The sequence below is a fragment of the Hyaena hyaena genome, unplaced genomic scaffold (genome assembly GCF_003009895.1).
Source record: "Hyaena hyaena isolate Hyena2069 unplaced genomic scaffold, ASM300989v1 scaffold_15, whole genome shotgun sequence".
NCBI lineage: Eukaryota > Metazoa > Chordata > Mammalia > Carnivora > Hyaenidae > Hyaena > Hyaena hyaena.
Window position 1 is genome coordinate 5,696,459 of NW_024080647.1, and position 16,175 is coordinate 5,712,633.

The 16,175-nt window shown below is 41.7% G+C and overlaps 1 protein-coding gene across 3 annotated transcripts in view; it reads right to left on the reverse strand.

Moving 5' to 3' along the window:
• The window catches only part of USP3 (ubiquitin specific peptidase 3), a 102,075-nt gene extending 87,704 nt beyond the window's left edge, over positions 1-14,371 (reverse strand). The window contains exon 1 of one of the 3 annotated variants that reach the window (XR_005525815.1): positions 14,006-14,371. Coding sequence is in view for 2 of the 3 variants with exons in the window: in XM_039218885.1 (XP_039074816.1) it covers positions 14,006-14,096 (91 nt within the window). In the remaining variant the exon portion in view is untranslated. The remainder of the gene's footprint in view (positions 1-14,005) is intronic. The other 2 variants (XM_039218885.1, XM_039218895.1) reach the window with 2 other exon arrangements.
• Positions 14,372-16,175: the final 1,804 nt, after the last annotated feature.

Sequence of the window (16,175 nt, forward strand, 5' to 3'; positions counted from 1 at the left end):
CAGGATTGAAAACAATGGATCTAAATAAAGGCTGTAATGAACAACTGAATCACGCAACTTCCTACACTCTGATGTCAGAACATTAATGGCCAGGTGTACAGCCTGAGAAGACTGAAAAACTGAACAGAGCTAAAAAAAAAAAAAAGTTCTCATGTAGACATCTTCAGTGTCACCTCCAATGAAAAAAGTTCCCCCTACCTCACAGTGAAGCCAACTGTAAACAAACCCCATCCACTCACAAAGTTTTCCAGTGCCTCACTCCTGTATGAAGACAGACAAGGATTAAACAAATCCTTAGAAAAAATCCTAGTCTGAATCATTTAAAGAAAAAGAGGAAGGGATACCTGGCTGGCTCAGGCAGTAGAGTATGTGACTCTGGACCTCAGGGTCACGAGTTCAAGCCCCATGTTGGTTGGACATAGAAATTACTTTAAAAAAAAAAAAGAAAGAAAGAAAGAGAGGAATCCACAGGAAACAGAAATAATGCTGTAGCATAGAAGCACAGAAAAACTTTAAAACAAACAAATTCTAAAACTTTGGAGTAATAGAAGATACTGCAAAAAAGCAATAGGATGTATGAAGAAGCAATGGTCAGAAAAATGAGAAAAAGCTCTTGAAAATTAAAAATATGATTATCAAAATTCAATAAAAGGGATGGAAAAAATCAAGGAAATATTTCGGAAACTAGAGCCAAAGGGCAAAGAAAAAAAAAGATAAGAAAATTGCAGGTTCTACCTAGGACACCCAACATAGGAGTTCCAGAAAGAAAAAAGAACAAATTGAAAGATGTGAGTATGGGAAGATATGTATGCTATCAAACATAGACTGAAAGGCCCTTTCAATGCCCATCACAATAAAAGAAAAATTACCCATACTAACACATACCACTTTGAGATTTCAGAACACTAAGGATAAAAAGAATATCCTAAAAGCATCCAGGAAAAAGAATAAAAGGATATACAGTATGTGAAGGCTTAATAATCAGAAAGACATCACGTTTCTCAACAGCAACCTTGCAAGCCTAAAAACAAAGGGACAACACTTTCCGATTTCTAAGAGAAACATCTTTTCTAACTAATATTCTGGTCAGTCAAGCAAACAAGTATGAAGGTGGAATAAAAGTGTCACACTTGCTTGGGGTCAAAAATCTGCCTCCTATGAGAAAGGAGCTGTATGATGTAATCCAGCAAAACAGTCTAATAAACCAAGAAAGAAAAATAATGGGATCCAGGAAATGGGAGATCTAATATAAGAGAACAGCAAGGGAATAATAGGATAAAAAGTGCACAGTAGGCCTAGAGAACAATCTGTTGAAAGAGAAGCAAGAGGGTTCTGGAAAGGAGATCTTCAGAGGAAAAAAAAAAAAATACTAAGAGATTATCTGCTTAAGTGGTGAAAAACAATATTCACAGATATTTGACAAATTTATAAGCAAATTTGGGAGAAATTTTGTAGAAGGTAAAATTTTTTAAAAAGGCATTTATTAACTCAAGGAAAAATACAATTCTGGGCAAGAAAGAAAAAGTAATCTCCATAGTAACCAAAGCTTAAAATCTAACTATACTGAGAAATGCAAAAAGGGGCAAGGGTGGAAGAAACACTAATGTCCCCATTTACCACAGCAAGATGTCAAGAGATAAAGCCTAAAAGTAATAAATTAAGAAATAACAATGTATTACTTAGAAGTATACAGGTATTTACCTGCATGAGAGAGAAAACTAAACAGATCTTGAAGTGGATGTCTACGGACAGTAAAATTGAGGGCAGAGAGGAGGGAGATTGCTGTTGTGTTTTAAACCTTTGGCTACTATCACTTAATTATGTACATGTATTACTTTTTGAAAACATGAATTAATCTTTTTTATTTATTTTTATTTATTTATTTATTTACAAATAGTTTATTGTCAAGCTGGTTTCCACGTAACACCCAGTGCTCATCTCCACAAGTGCCCTCCTCCATGCCCATCTCCCCCCTTCCCCCCCACACCCACGAGTCCTCAGTTTGTTCTCAGCATTCAAGAGTCTCTCATGGTTTGCCTCCCTCCCTTTCCCCCACCATTTCCCCCCTTCTTCTCCCCCATGATCCTCTGTTAAGTTCCTCCTAATCCTCCTATATATGCAAACATATGATATTTGTCCTTTTCTGCCTTATTTCGCTAAGCATAACACCCTCAAGGTCCATCCATGTTGCTACACATGGCCAGATTTCATTCTTTCAATGAATTAATCTTTAAAAGGTAAATTGATAAAATCCTATCAATTCATGTAACTGCCCATACCATTTTTTTCATCTTTAAGAAAAAGTAGGTCCAAAATCTATTACATGGCACTTAGTGAGGTATGGAATTATTGAAATCACTATATTGTACACTTGAAACTAATGTAAAACTGTATGTTACCTATACTGGAATTAAAATTTTTTTAAATCTCTTACATGGCATAAAATTTACAACAGCAATTTATCATCTGAGGTGTGCTAGGCACACAGTGAATTCCCTACAAGTAGAATTTGCAGAGCTAATTGTATGTGCTCTTTATTAGAGAATATAATTTCAAAATTGGCTAAAACATGTCATCTATATGTTAGCAGATCCAGTTACCTACAGAGCTAGAAAAGGGAGGGCATCTGGTCTTGCTGACTTCCCACACAGAGGCAAATTCTCATCCATAAGGCTGGTCCCCTCACTGGCTCCAGCATTTTATTCTACTTTGAAATTTCTGAAATCAGTTTTCAACATCAAATGAAAACAACATATGGAAACAATGTATGTGAAACTACATAAGCCCCCGAACAGTAATGCATTAAATAAGTTTGTTATTAGTCATTCTATCACAAACTCTGACTTCTTCATACCTACTTTGGTGAAAAATCTAATGAAGCTATTAGCTTTATCTACTCTACCAGCCTTTAGCTAACTGCTGGAACTGTGCCCTTACCTCCAAATGAGGGGAAAGGGTAGTGGAGAGGAGGAATAAAACTACTAAAGCCAAAGTAGATTACCAAATCTAGAGTCAAAATGGGCCACTTTTGCTTTTGCAGACTAGACACAAATAACTACAGAAAAATTACCAAGAGTTTATATTTCTATCATTTCAAAAATAACTTTCCCTATGAAGCAGATAATGCAGAATGAAAACAAAAGCTATGAATCACTTAAGAATAATTCTGACATCCAATATTTCCATTTATTTAACATAGCAAGATCTAATGCTTTTTGCATGCTTTTGCCAAAAACCTGCGTAAGCAAATCCACTGGCTAAACAGTAGTGACCCATCAGGTCATAAATGTAAACGCTACAGAACTATTATTTCAAAAGAGAAGTATATGCAATACAAGACTCATATATATATATATGAATAAATGTTTATAAATAAATAATTTATATTTATAAATTAAGTAATGAAGAACTTTAGGAATCTCATTATCAAAGGCTTTACTCAGAGAACAGGTTTAATATCTGCACTGTAGAATTCGCTTCCTAGTTTTCTGTGGTTACATAATGAGGGAAAGCAGTAAAGCACAAAGGGGTGGAGATGGGGGACACCACACTTATATTTACTGGTATGCTGGGAAACCCTTCATTCTCCAAAACTCAATGTGACTATTTATTAGGAAATGTAAAGAAAAACTACAAAATGGACGCATACTTGTACTCTGCTTAATGAGTTAGATACCAAATAATCCAGAAAATAGGCACCTGCAAACTCCAACAGCTGTCCTAATTATTTAATAAAAACCAAGAGTTGTAATTTTCTAAAAAACAGTAGACACAAATTCAAAATCTGACCCACATTTCCCTAGAATATCTATTAGTTGTTCAAAGAAAAAAACCCACAAAAGCCTAAAAAATATGTTTTTAAATGAGGCTCTAAAAAGACTACACACAAAACAATTAACTGAAATGTAACTGATACAGTAAAGCTCTCAAATTAAACTCTCATGTCATGAATGCTGAGGTCTGGCAACTACTGCACACACATAATGTAAAGGTTGAGTCCTTATTTGGTGCAGAGCAACTTCTCCAATGTTAAGGCACCTCACAATTAACATTCAAAATAACTTATTTTAAAAAAAAACTTTAATGTTTATTTATTATATTGGGGAGAGAGTGAGAGAGAGAAAGCAGGGAGGGGGCAGAGAGAGACACAGAATCCAAAGTAGGCTCCAGGCCCTGAGCTGTCAGCACAGAGCTGGTCGCAGGGCTCGAACCCATGAACTGCAAGATCATGACCTGGGCCAAAGTCGGAGGTTCAACCCACTTAAGCTACCCAGTCACCCCTAACATTCAAAATAATTTAAGTTGAAGCTAGAGTTAATTGCAATTAAATCAAAGGACATTTTACTGTGTGACATTAAAATTTTAAAAATCATCAATCAATAACCTAAGTACTGGCCCCAGGAACTCTAAGATCAATCGACTAACTGATTGACTGACTGACGTTATTTTTGAGAGAGAAAGAGAGACAGAGTGTGGGCCCGGTAGGGGTGGAGAGAGAAGGAAACCAAATCCAAAGCAGGCTCAGAGCTGTCAGCACAGAGCCTGATACAGGGCTTGAACCCATGAACTGTGAGACCATGACCTAAGCTAAAGTCAGACACTTAACCAACTCAGCCACCTAGCCTCCCCAGGAACTCTAAGTTTTAAAAGAAGTTCTTTTTAAAAAATATATTAAAGCATTTCTCTAACATGCTATCTATTAATTTTTCCAGGGAAACATTCTATAGCAAAAACTGTTTCCTTAAAATTTCAGTTGAATCTTCAAAAACCTTGACCAAAATATCACCATCCCAACATTGTGCAACAAAAGTTCAAAACAAAGGAATGAAACATAATCTATTATTACAAAATAAGTGTACTATCTTACAATCAGTTAAATTAAACCTGCAGGAATATGACAGTTAATCACCAGCCTGCTCTTCCTGATGATGAAATAGTATAGGAACAGTCTATACAATTAAGAGTCTTCAGGGTAGGTCAAGGATAAACAGCCAAGCAGATGTCTACAAGCTGTCTTAAACATAACTAAAAAAATATCAGGACTGAATGTCTACTCAAGATGGAAAACGGCCCACTGATAGAGCTATTCAATCCTAAAGCAGAGTACAAAGTCTTCAAGTAAAATCCAGTTGGTTATATCTTTTCAAAGATAAAAGCTGGTTCATATCGTAAAAATAAACTCTTCAATTCCCACCTAGCACTTATTAATCATGAAGCATTTAGCTAACACAAACACTAAGACAACTATAAACTTCAATGTCCCAGTTTAATTTCAATAGTTTCAAAATCTGAAATTGCCTAAGTTCATCTGCATTTTATATATCTGTAAATAACACACATACATACTTTTCAATATTTAAGAAAGGGAAATCTGTTTTAACAGCTTTGTAGTCTAAAGACTATAATTAAACTTTACAAAAAATACAATTGGAAAGTTTTAGAATATAACTAAGTGGAATCTACAAAGTACACTGTAGATTCTTCACTGGCCTAAAAGCAAAAACTCAAATAACCTCTGAGCTACCAGAAGTAAAAGCAAAATTCCATATCTTAAGAATTCCCTATCTCCCCTATCCCATAAGAAAATCACCTCCAAGAAGAATTTCCTCTACCAGCAACAAAATTTAAAAATGAGAAGGGACAAATTCAAGAACAGAAGCACATTTATTTGTTCTTAATGTTTTATTTTTATTTTTGAGAGAGCACAAGCAGGGACGGGGCAGAGAGGGGGACAAGGATTCGAAGCGTGCTCTGCGCTGACAATAGCAAGCCAATGAGCCCAATGTGGGGCTCGAACTCACAAAAAGAACCATGAGAGCATAACCTGAGCTGAAGTCAGATGCTCACTGAGCCACCTAGATGCCTAAAGAACAGAAGCACATTTTTAAAAATAACCAAAAGTGGGGTGCCTGGTGGCTCAGTCGATTAAGCATCCGACTTCAGCTCAGGTCATGTTCTCACGGTTTGTGGGTTCGAGCGCTGCTTTGGGCTCTGTGCTGACAGCTAGCTCAAAGCCTGGAGCCTGCTTCAGATTCTGTGTCTCCCTCTTTCTCTGACCCTCCCCTGTTCACGCGGTCTCTCTTTCTCTCTCAGAAATAAAAACATTAAAAAAATTTTTTTAAATAATAAAAATAAAAATAACCAAAAGCTAACTGCATATTACCCATTGTTACGTTGAGAAGGCTGATTCATCATCTGAACTAAAGTTGTATGAATTTCAGCCAACAAAAAAATTAGATCTGAACTGTAACAAAGTTAACACATTCAAAAACAGCAGTTTCTTCCAACTATACGACCAATCTTGTTCCAACTTGCCTGCACTTTAATCAATAAACAGGGAGAGGAAAGGCTAGTCAAGTACAGAATTTTAAAATAAATTATTTTCAAAATGTCGAATTTAAAACATATTTCATGTCAAAAATCTTCAAAGGAATTATTTCCAGTATGTTTCCAAACACTTTAAATCCTTTAAATTATTAAGCACTAAGTTGCTGGTTTACAAAATAAAGACCCTGCTTTTTAAAAGGCAAGCTGAAAGTATGGTTTGAATGGTATTTGAATATAAGCTTTGGGCTATCTCTAATACCCCCAAGCATCTTAAGCAACTCTCTTAATCTTTGTCTCAGTTTCACAATCCATAAAACAGGAAAAACTACAAGGATGGGCAGTTAATTAAATTAGTCAGGATTAAACGCTAGCAATCTTCTTTGAAGTTACTTTATGTTTTCTTCATTCTCCTACTCAGTAAAACTAATAGATGAGAAAACATCTGGAATTACTATAGATACTAACATCTGCAGACTCACAACAGCTAAAAGACAATCTCTATATACAAGTTTCTAAACTAAAGAGCATTCAAACCCCAAAAGATTCCAGGATACAACTACAATAAACAAGTTTTAGGTAAATTCCCTTTCAATCTAAAAGACACCTACTCTTATCTACATTCTCAATTCAGACTTAGTACGAATCACAGAGTATATTGAGAGGTCTTGGCACAAAATAATTCTAGGTAAGATGAACAAGCTGTTACTGATATCAATGCTATTCTCACCATTCTAAACTGTCAATCAAGGTCAGCTTCATCACAAATATACCATCCAAAAAGTACTAGTCCCTGCTGAGAATCTAAGTACTTCCTTTTAAGCCATCTGTCCAGGAAAGCTCTGTTAAAACACCCAGAATGCAATTGTTCTCATGTCTAAAGGAGCTATGAATAAACATGAAACAGTAAAATACATTAAACCATATATATTTTCCACCTCAAGTACTGATAAACTACTTACCCAACTCTATTCCAATGCTTAGGTTGAACACAAAACCCATAAGTAGGTAGGTGGGAAACTGCAGCTTAATTGAAGGATAAGAATTTTTTTTCGAAGAAGGAAAAATATAGGGATGCCTGGGTGGCTCAGTCGGTTAAACATCAGACCAGTTCAGGTCATGATCTCGCGGTCTGTGGGTTCAAGCCACAGCGTGGGGCTCTGTGCTTACAGCTCGGAGCCTGGAGCCTGCTTGGATTCTGTGTGTCTCTCTCTCTGCCTCTCCCCTACTCACACTCTGTCTGTGTGTGTGTCTCTCTCTCAAAAATAAACAAGCATTTAAAAAAGGAAGGAAAAAATATAAAATAGTTCAAGAAAGAGAGAGAAGCTCTAAAAGAAAGAAAAAATAAAGTTAGGGAGAAATGTGCATGTAAATTACTCCCTCATAGAAAAAGGGACTCAATTAAATTTTAAAACAGAAATTTAAATTACTCACTGAGCTACAAACTAAATTACTCACTGTTCTGCTTACTGAGCTACAAATACTATAAAACCTAAGTTATTTCCAAATCTAGTTTCAACAATCCAAAGATGAATCTATTAAATTCCAGTAAAGAAGGACATTGCATAAATTAAAATGTTTTAAAAAGTAGGATGTTATAAAAGCCTAAGGCTAATGCTGTAAAATCAAATAATGATGAGAAGGAATTATTTTGAGAATAAATGAATAACGGGAAACTGAAACAAAGAGTTCACATTCTCCCCTTAACCCTATCCTTTTTGTACCTTGGACATGAAGGATAATCTCTGTGTACTACTCAGAATACTATTTAGAAAATAACTTCTGATCAATGTGTCAAAACTTCACAACAGCAAAATGTTAGGCTCAATGCCCAGACTGCAGCCTCTTCAAACAAATACACAAAGCACACTCTAGACTCCAGGTCTTTCTATCAATTATTTAGAGACGTTGCTAAGGCTGGCTTAAGATTCTGGGGATGAGGGGGCAGCTTACTACGAATCACAGATCATCTTGAGAGGTCTTGGCTAGAAAAACTAGAAAGACAATTAGATTTGACTTAAGTTTACAAATATTACCAACAAAGTTTAAGTTCTTCAGAGAAGTATATAAAAACTCAAATGTTAGCTTCCAGAATTAATGTGAAAAGCATCACCTGTCCACTGATTTTTAACTGCCCCACCCGCAATGACACTAAAATGTCCACCTGCCCATCTATAAACACAGAACATCAAAAGAGTACAAATTCACTGTGACAACAACATTGCAGAAGGCCATTTGCTGTTAATCCAGGCAAAGTTTACCTTACAGACTAAAATATTGGGAGTAAGGTCTGGTGAAAGCATTCTGGAAGCTCACTCTGCATTTAAAGTTCACTCTGCATTTATTTTCAACATAAAGTTTAAGACCATTCCAGCCAGGATCTAAATTGAAGCAAGTTCCCTCATTCATTAAGCAAAAATTTACTGAGTGTCTTATTACATGCTAAGCACCTAATAAGTACTTCAAACAGTGCCACCAAAAAGCAATAAATACATTCGACCCAAGGATGAAGAAATGACTGATCCTATCTACAAAATTTAGTCTACTGGGCATCCAAGAGTTTCTTTAGATGAAGGCTGTGAGAGAAATATGACACAAAATAACCCATCACCAGATCAAGGTAATTTCTCACCTTATCACAAGCTTCACTATAAATTAGAAATTTCTTACCACAGGCCAGGACTCAATAATCAGCACCTATTCTTACTAAAGGGATCTTCAAAAAAGGAGGGCTATCTCTAACATCCACCTCCAGTTGTAGAGCATTTATTTCATCTACACTTACTCTTCCTGGGTAGAATAATGTGAGGGTAACTGTGTACTGGAAACTTAAAGAGGCATTCTCAGCTCTTTGAAGAATTAATCAGAAAAAATTCTCATGCCTATGCTATTAAAATATCTCCACTGTAACTGGCTATTTTATTGAATTCAAACGCCTGAGGTCCAAATGCTTATTCTTTGGCTTTCTTTAGTTATTAAAACAGTTGTGTTTAGGGCATCTTTTTAAACAATGTGTTTTTTTCCCTTGTATTTTACCACTGGTTCAGTCCTTTTACCCAAAAAATAAGAAATGCCCAAGCCTCCAGCTTCTGAAAATAACATCTGGTATGTGCACATAACAAAGATCTTCAGAGAATGTCCTAGTTTTTATTTAAAACTTTTTCACTTGAAATGAGAATGCCTTTAGCAAAGATTAGACATAAGTCAGCCTTTACCTTATTAGGAAATTGCTATTTTCAACATTTACCTTAAACCACAACATGGATTTATCTTCTAACCTGTTAGCTTCCTGTCTCTCACCAACAAGATTAGACTGTAACTCTTTTTTGAGAGGACAGGACAACTGGACCCCAGTAGAACTGGATCTGTTGCCAGCAAATATATTTGAAAAATTCCACAAAGACATAAATGTGGCTAGCCTTAGGGATTTCTCTAGTATTCTAAAGCTTTTCATTAGAGCAATTGTCCTTTACAGTTACTATAACTGTATACTAGTGCATTCTCAAAGTGTGTTCCTGGACCCCTGAGATTTTCCAAAACCCTGTCAAGGGTACAATGAAGTCAGGGCGCCTGGGTGGCTTAGTCGGTTAAGCGTCCGACTTTCGCTTAGGTCATGATCTCGCGGTTCGTGGGTTCGAGCCCTGCGTCGGGCTCTGTGCTGACTGCCAGCTCAGAGCCTGGCTCTTCTCAGTCTGTGTCTCCCTCTCTCTCTGACCCTCTCCTGCTCATGCTGTCTCTCTCTCTCCTAGAAATAAATAAAACATTAAAAAATTTTTTAAAAAAAGGGTACAGTGAAGTCAAATCATTTTCATAAGTAATATGAAGATGTTACTTTTATTGTTTACCCTCATTCTCTCACAAGCATGCTGTGGAGTTTTCCAGAGGCTACATGATGTGTGGTATCTCAAGAGGCTGAATGCAGAAGCAGATACAAAAATGCAGCTGTCCCCTATTAAGCTGGACAATAAGAGATGCAGAAATGTAAAATAACGCCACTCTCCTTATTAATCCTTTGTTTTGAAAAGTATAGTTATTTTATGTAAACCATTATTTCTATTAACAGGTAATGGATTTATTACCATTATGTGTGAATGACTCACTGAAATATATTTAAATTTTGTTTTAATAGCTAGTGCAGAGATTTTCACCAGATAACAAGGCATACAAAAGCTGAGGTCTCAATAATTTTTAAGTATGTAGGGGTCCTGAGAAGAAAAAGTTTGAGAACCACTGTAGTACACAATTATATAACCTAACATAGAGTGCCTTCCATAAGTAAGAAGCTCAAGTTAATGCTGAAATATAATTACTTCTTACACCTCCTAATCTTGTTGAGAAATGTATCTCCTTGCAAAGCATAATTCAGCATAAAGCCAGTCTGTCCTAGGCCCTATTTAAGGGGCTTTAGATATTTAAGTATGCAGAGAGAGTCCTATTTATAAAGATGTTCCGGCTCTAATACCACCCATTACTTGACTAGTGTACAGGAATCTCCCAACACTTTTACAAAAAATTACCTTTTTCATCCTAGCAGCAACCTGTGAAGTAGATGTGAAGTATTACCCTTTTTTCTTCTTTTTTTACAGATGACATAATCAAAGTGATGGGCAAAAGAAAAAGAATTACTTGTCCAAGGATGTACTGCTAGCTAACAGAGCCTAGGACGTTGGCCTTTTGCAATTTGCTTGGCTGCCTTAAGGCTGTTTCACTGTGGTGTAATTGCGAGCTCCCAAAGAAAACAAGGCAAGGGCATTACTTTTATTGTACCAATGCCAAAACAGGGAATTTTTTTTTCCTCCTTAATAAGAATGTAATCAGACTCAATACCCAGTCACAGCATTATTCAACACACTGGCTACCCTTTTGGTTCCCTACCAAAAAGAAAAAAAAAGAAAGAAAATAAACTCAAGAGTTAGAGAATAAATACAAGAATACATAACACTCCAAAATGATGAATTAGTTAAGGACTCACAGATTTAACTAATCATTTAATCAGTGAAGCAGGCAGGCAAGAACAAGATCAAGCTCAATACAATAGATTATATCAACAAATGGATGCCAACAGGTTAAAATGGGAGGTCCACAAGAAATGGGTTCAATTCGGGGCGCCTGGGTGGCTTAGTCGGCTGAGCGTCCGACTTTCGCTTAGGTCATGATCTCGAGGTTCGTGGGTTCGAGCCCCGCGTCGGGCTCTGTGCTGACTGCCAGCTCAGAGCCTGGAGCCTGTTTCAGTCTGTGACTCCCTCTCTCTCTGACCCTCCCCTGCTCACGCTGTCTCTCTCTCTCTCTCCTAGAAATAAATAAAACATTAAAAAAAAAAAGAAATGGGTTCAATTCACAATATATGGACAGAAGGAAAAAAACAAAAAGTTGTGAAACTAGCTTTATTCATTCTAGAAATCCAAGCATGTGACTAGAACCACCCTTGTGAAGCAATGTCAGAGACAAGCTTTGTTGCAAGATGCAAAGACAGCCATCCTCCTCCTAGGAGAGAAATCACCCCATCCTTAAGGCTAGACATACTACTCTGTTCTTGTTATCAGCACAAGTCTGTTAGTTATGCTCCATTTTAACTTAAGTTCCTCAAGAGATACTCAATGGTCTGCACTTATTTCCAGTCAAGTGGACTCCCTGACAAAGGCAAGACTGACTCACAACAGGGTATCTGCCACTTGCATAAACTCTTTCCCTTTTTCAATTTTTTTAAAGCTTATTTATTTTGAGAGAGAGAACACGCACACCCATGAGCATGGGCGGTGGGGAGGAGCAGCAGAGAGAGAGACAGAGAGACAGAGAGACAGAATCCCAAGCATGCTCCGTGCTGTCAGCAAAGAGCCCAACACAGGGCATGATCCCATGAACCGTTCATGACCTAAGCCAAAACCAAGAGTCAGACACTTAAACAACTGAGCCACCAGGTGCCCCTCTTTTTTAGATGCACGGGCCCAGCAAGGCCATCTTTAAATGTGATGTGATTTTACCTAGAAAAAATCAGAAGTGTGCTGTCCACTTTGTATCCCTAAAGTTTACTACAGAAGAGCAAGACCACCAATCTTCAAGAGATAAGCTTTGCGTAGTGTTTACTTTGGTCATTTGTTTTTCAAATCTCTTAGGAAAAAAATGAAAAGTTACCGTAACAGCACCACAGCTATAGCTACAGTTACAGCTAATGTACCCCCAACCAATCTGTAAAGCGATTTGATACACCTTATTTTTCCATACTCCACACTCACTGTGGAAGAGAAATTCAAAGGTGAGAGCTAATTTGCACAAGTTTCTGCACCTTCATAGAAAAAAAAAACCTGCAATACTGCACTGTAAAACCAATTTAACCAGTTAATCTTTAAAGGCCTGGTGCAGAAAAAGATCATCTGACTTTGCAAAGGCAAGCAAAACATCAAACCTCTGAGAGCTCCAAGAAACCGCAGTTATTTCTGTTCCTCACCCTACAGTACCTTTTTCTTTGTGCCGCTGCCTATGTTTTTCTCCAAGGACATAATCACCATTTAAGAAGTAACCTGTCAAAAGTGCTAAGACATACTCTCAACTATCTTCCCAGCTCCAACCACAATGGTAAATGTCAAACACTTGAGCTGTACCATCGCTGTTTTCCTAGATTTCTTCAAGTGAACTTACGGTTTTTGAAATACACAACTCAAATTTTACACTCCAGCTCAAGCTACCATTGATCGTCTCAAAGCTAATAAACAAAGACTAGCGGCGGCACTAGGGCCCTACCAGGAAGTAATCAAAGCAGTGTGGCTGGTGCGATCCTAAGTCGCTCGAGCAGACAATAAGAGGGCACTGGGGCTTCCAAAGAGCCCAGCAGAAGGAGTTAAGATGCTTAAGTAACGCAAAGGCAGTACATAAACCTAATAACGGTTCTACAGCACACGAATTCGGGAGCCCTAACGCAATTTCAGACAACCCAAAAGATGTGAAAGGCAACTCGAGCCGCCGCTCCAAACCAGCTGCCGGCTCAGCCTCCGGAGCGGTTTAGCCCGCAGCCTGTCTTCAAACTTCACCCTTCCCGGCTGACGAAAGACTCCAACCTCGGCCACCCGAGTCCCGAGCGCCTCTCGGGGCTGAGGGCTCCCACCCGGCGTGGATCGAGTTGCCCGAGCCTGCCGGGAAGCGAAGGGAAGCGAAAGGAAGCGGGGCGGGGGAAGCGGCGAAGGGCCCCCGAGCGCCCCGCAGCCCAGACAAAGCTGCGCCCGGCGAGCGGCGCTTTTCTCGTGCGGTCGAGGAGGGACGCAACCCGGGCCGCGCCACACGTGCGGCCGCCGCGTGGGGGCCGGACACCCGCCCCCACAGCCCCGGACCCGGCGACACGGGTGAGCACAGCCCCCCGGCAGGGCGGGGCGGGGGGCGAGCGCGCGGGCCCGGGCCCCCGCCCGCCGCTGCCCCCACGCGCTCGTGGCCCCCGCGGGCTCCCGCCCCTCACGGGCCTCTCCTCAGCGGGCCGGGCCGTCGGGCCGCGGGAAACAAAGGAGCCGCCGCCGCTCCACCCGCCGCGCCCGCCCGAGCCCGCCTCACCGCGTACCCCTCCCCAGCCGCCGGGCCCGGCTCGCCCTCACCCCACCCTGGGTCCGCGCGCCGGCCGCCCGCGGTCCCTAGACGGCAGGCCCGGCGAGACCGGGGCCTCGGGTGCGCGGCAGGGCCGCCCCGGGGCCGCACTCACCGCTGCAACACCAGGACGACGGGGAGCCGTTGGGGAACTTGGCTGAGTCTGGAGTGATGCAGACGCTTGAGCTGAGGTGCGGACACTCCATGGCCACGAGGAGGGTGGCGAGGAAGAGCGAGGCTCGGAGACCGGGAGAAGGGGGGGGCGACGCGGCTGCGAAGGCTCCGTCTGGGGTCGCTCCTCGCCGGGCGCTCGGCCGACGGCGGCTGCGTCCCGAGCCCTTGCGTCAAAGAAAGCAGAGGCTTCCGGGCGCCGGGTTTTCCCACCCGCCGTCTCCAGAAGCCCCGCTCCTAAGAACGTGGAATTCCGCGATCCGGGTTCTACCGCCACCCCTAGGCTCAGGGCTTCCGTCTTCTCAGGCCGGCCCCGTCCCGCCCCTAGACAGGCCCCGCCCCCGCCCCCGCCCCCGCCCCCGCCCTCTTCCTCCGGGTGGGGTTCCAGAGCGCGCGGGCGGGTGGCCCTGAGAATCCCGCGGCGTTCGCCAGTGACTTCCCAACTCTGCAGCGCGGAGCGGCGGTGGCTTCCCCGCTGGGTACGGGTGGGGCGCCAAGCCCCCGCACACCCGGCAGGTCCTCTGCGTTTACCACGGAGGAGCGAGTGCTCACAGAGAAGACTGATCCTGCGTGTTGTGTGTGTGGTGGTCTGACTACTCTGTGGTAGAACAGCTGGCCACTCAGGAAAGTGTGAAGAAAACAAAAACCACCTGGGCACACAGGCACTCTAGCTCCCATTTTGCACACGAAGACACAAGCGCAGAGAGGTTTAGGTGCTGGCTCCCGGTGGCACAGCAGGCTGCATAGATCCCAGAGCAGTCCCTATTTAGTGTTATGCTCCCTGCGACAGGTTCGATCCTGACCTGGTTCTAGGTTCTGAACACGTAGCCTTTAGCCAGCCACCTGGGTGCTGTATGGCTGGGGCCGCAGGGGCGCCCACGAACCTGGATTCAGATCTTGTCACTGTGACTCACCATCTGCGTTACCTGGAGCAAGTGGCTGGACTTTTCATCCCTAACCCCCTAGTGGAGGTTTAAGTGAGATAGACGTAACCTGGGTTTGCTGAGTGCGAGGTCTCAATTACTACGTGATGAAAAGGGAAGGGATCTAACGTTTGTTAGGTCCTACTACTTTTTGTTGGACACCTGCTAGCCAGCCACTTTACGCACAACATCTCATTTAAACCTCGCACCCCCTCTACCAGCTGTTGTTACAGTACCCTGTTTGGCTTTGGGGAATTGGTTAATCCATGCGAGGACTGGATCCCTCGCTCTCAGACCTCTCTGTAGAAAGGAGGACAGGGCAATCCTCAACGATCAGCATGAGCAGTCATTACACCCGAGCTAGTCTGCGATCTCTCTGGGGAATGGCCTTGAGGACGTCCGGGGCTATTACAAATATTGCCTCAAAGTTGGAGCATCTCGTAAAACCCGGCGAAGGAGCAGCAGGGCCAGGAGGCGAGCCGGGGGGGGGGGGGGGGGGGGGGGGGGGGGGGGGGGGGGGGCTGATGTGGCAATCCAGCGGGCAGGGCGAAAGGGGGAAGGAAGGTCAGGAAATGATTAACCGGGCAGGGCCGGGTAGTGGTTAGAGCTGGGCAACTCCCCGCAGCAGCGAAGCCCTGAAGGAGCCCAGGACGCCCTCCCAGTCACTTCTCACGCCTTCCCATTCCTACCCGTCCCTTGCCCGCTCCCTGCCCCACTACACACCTTCTACCAGGACTCGGTTTCTTCCTGGCACCCTTCTGCCGCATGATGTTTAGTCACCTGGGGCATCTCTGCCGACCCTTTCCTCCCGTAACACTTTCGAATTAAAGCCCTTCTGTTGCTTTCCAAGTTTTATTTGATTGCTTTTAGAGCAAGCCCGGTCTGGGGATTTTATGGCAGTGAGGAGTGTGGAAAGTGTAGCTGCTCAAATCCTAGCTCTACTGCCTACTTGATGGCCAGCTTTAGCAAACAACTATCTCTCTAGTCCTCCCAAACGTTTTTTTCTAAATCTGTAAAACTGGAAAAATAATACTTATCTCACAAGGAAGATGTAAGAATTCATAAGAATTGCCACTACTTAGTAGATATCCTATAATTTATAGTTTTTTTTTTTTCCCAAATAGCCTGTGAGAGCATAATTGCCTAGGAAGGGGGTGGATAAACAATAAATCGGACCTTTGCTCAATCTGA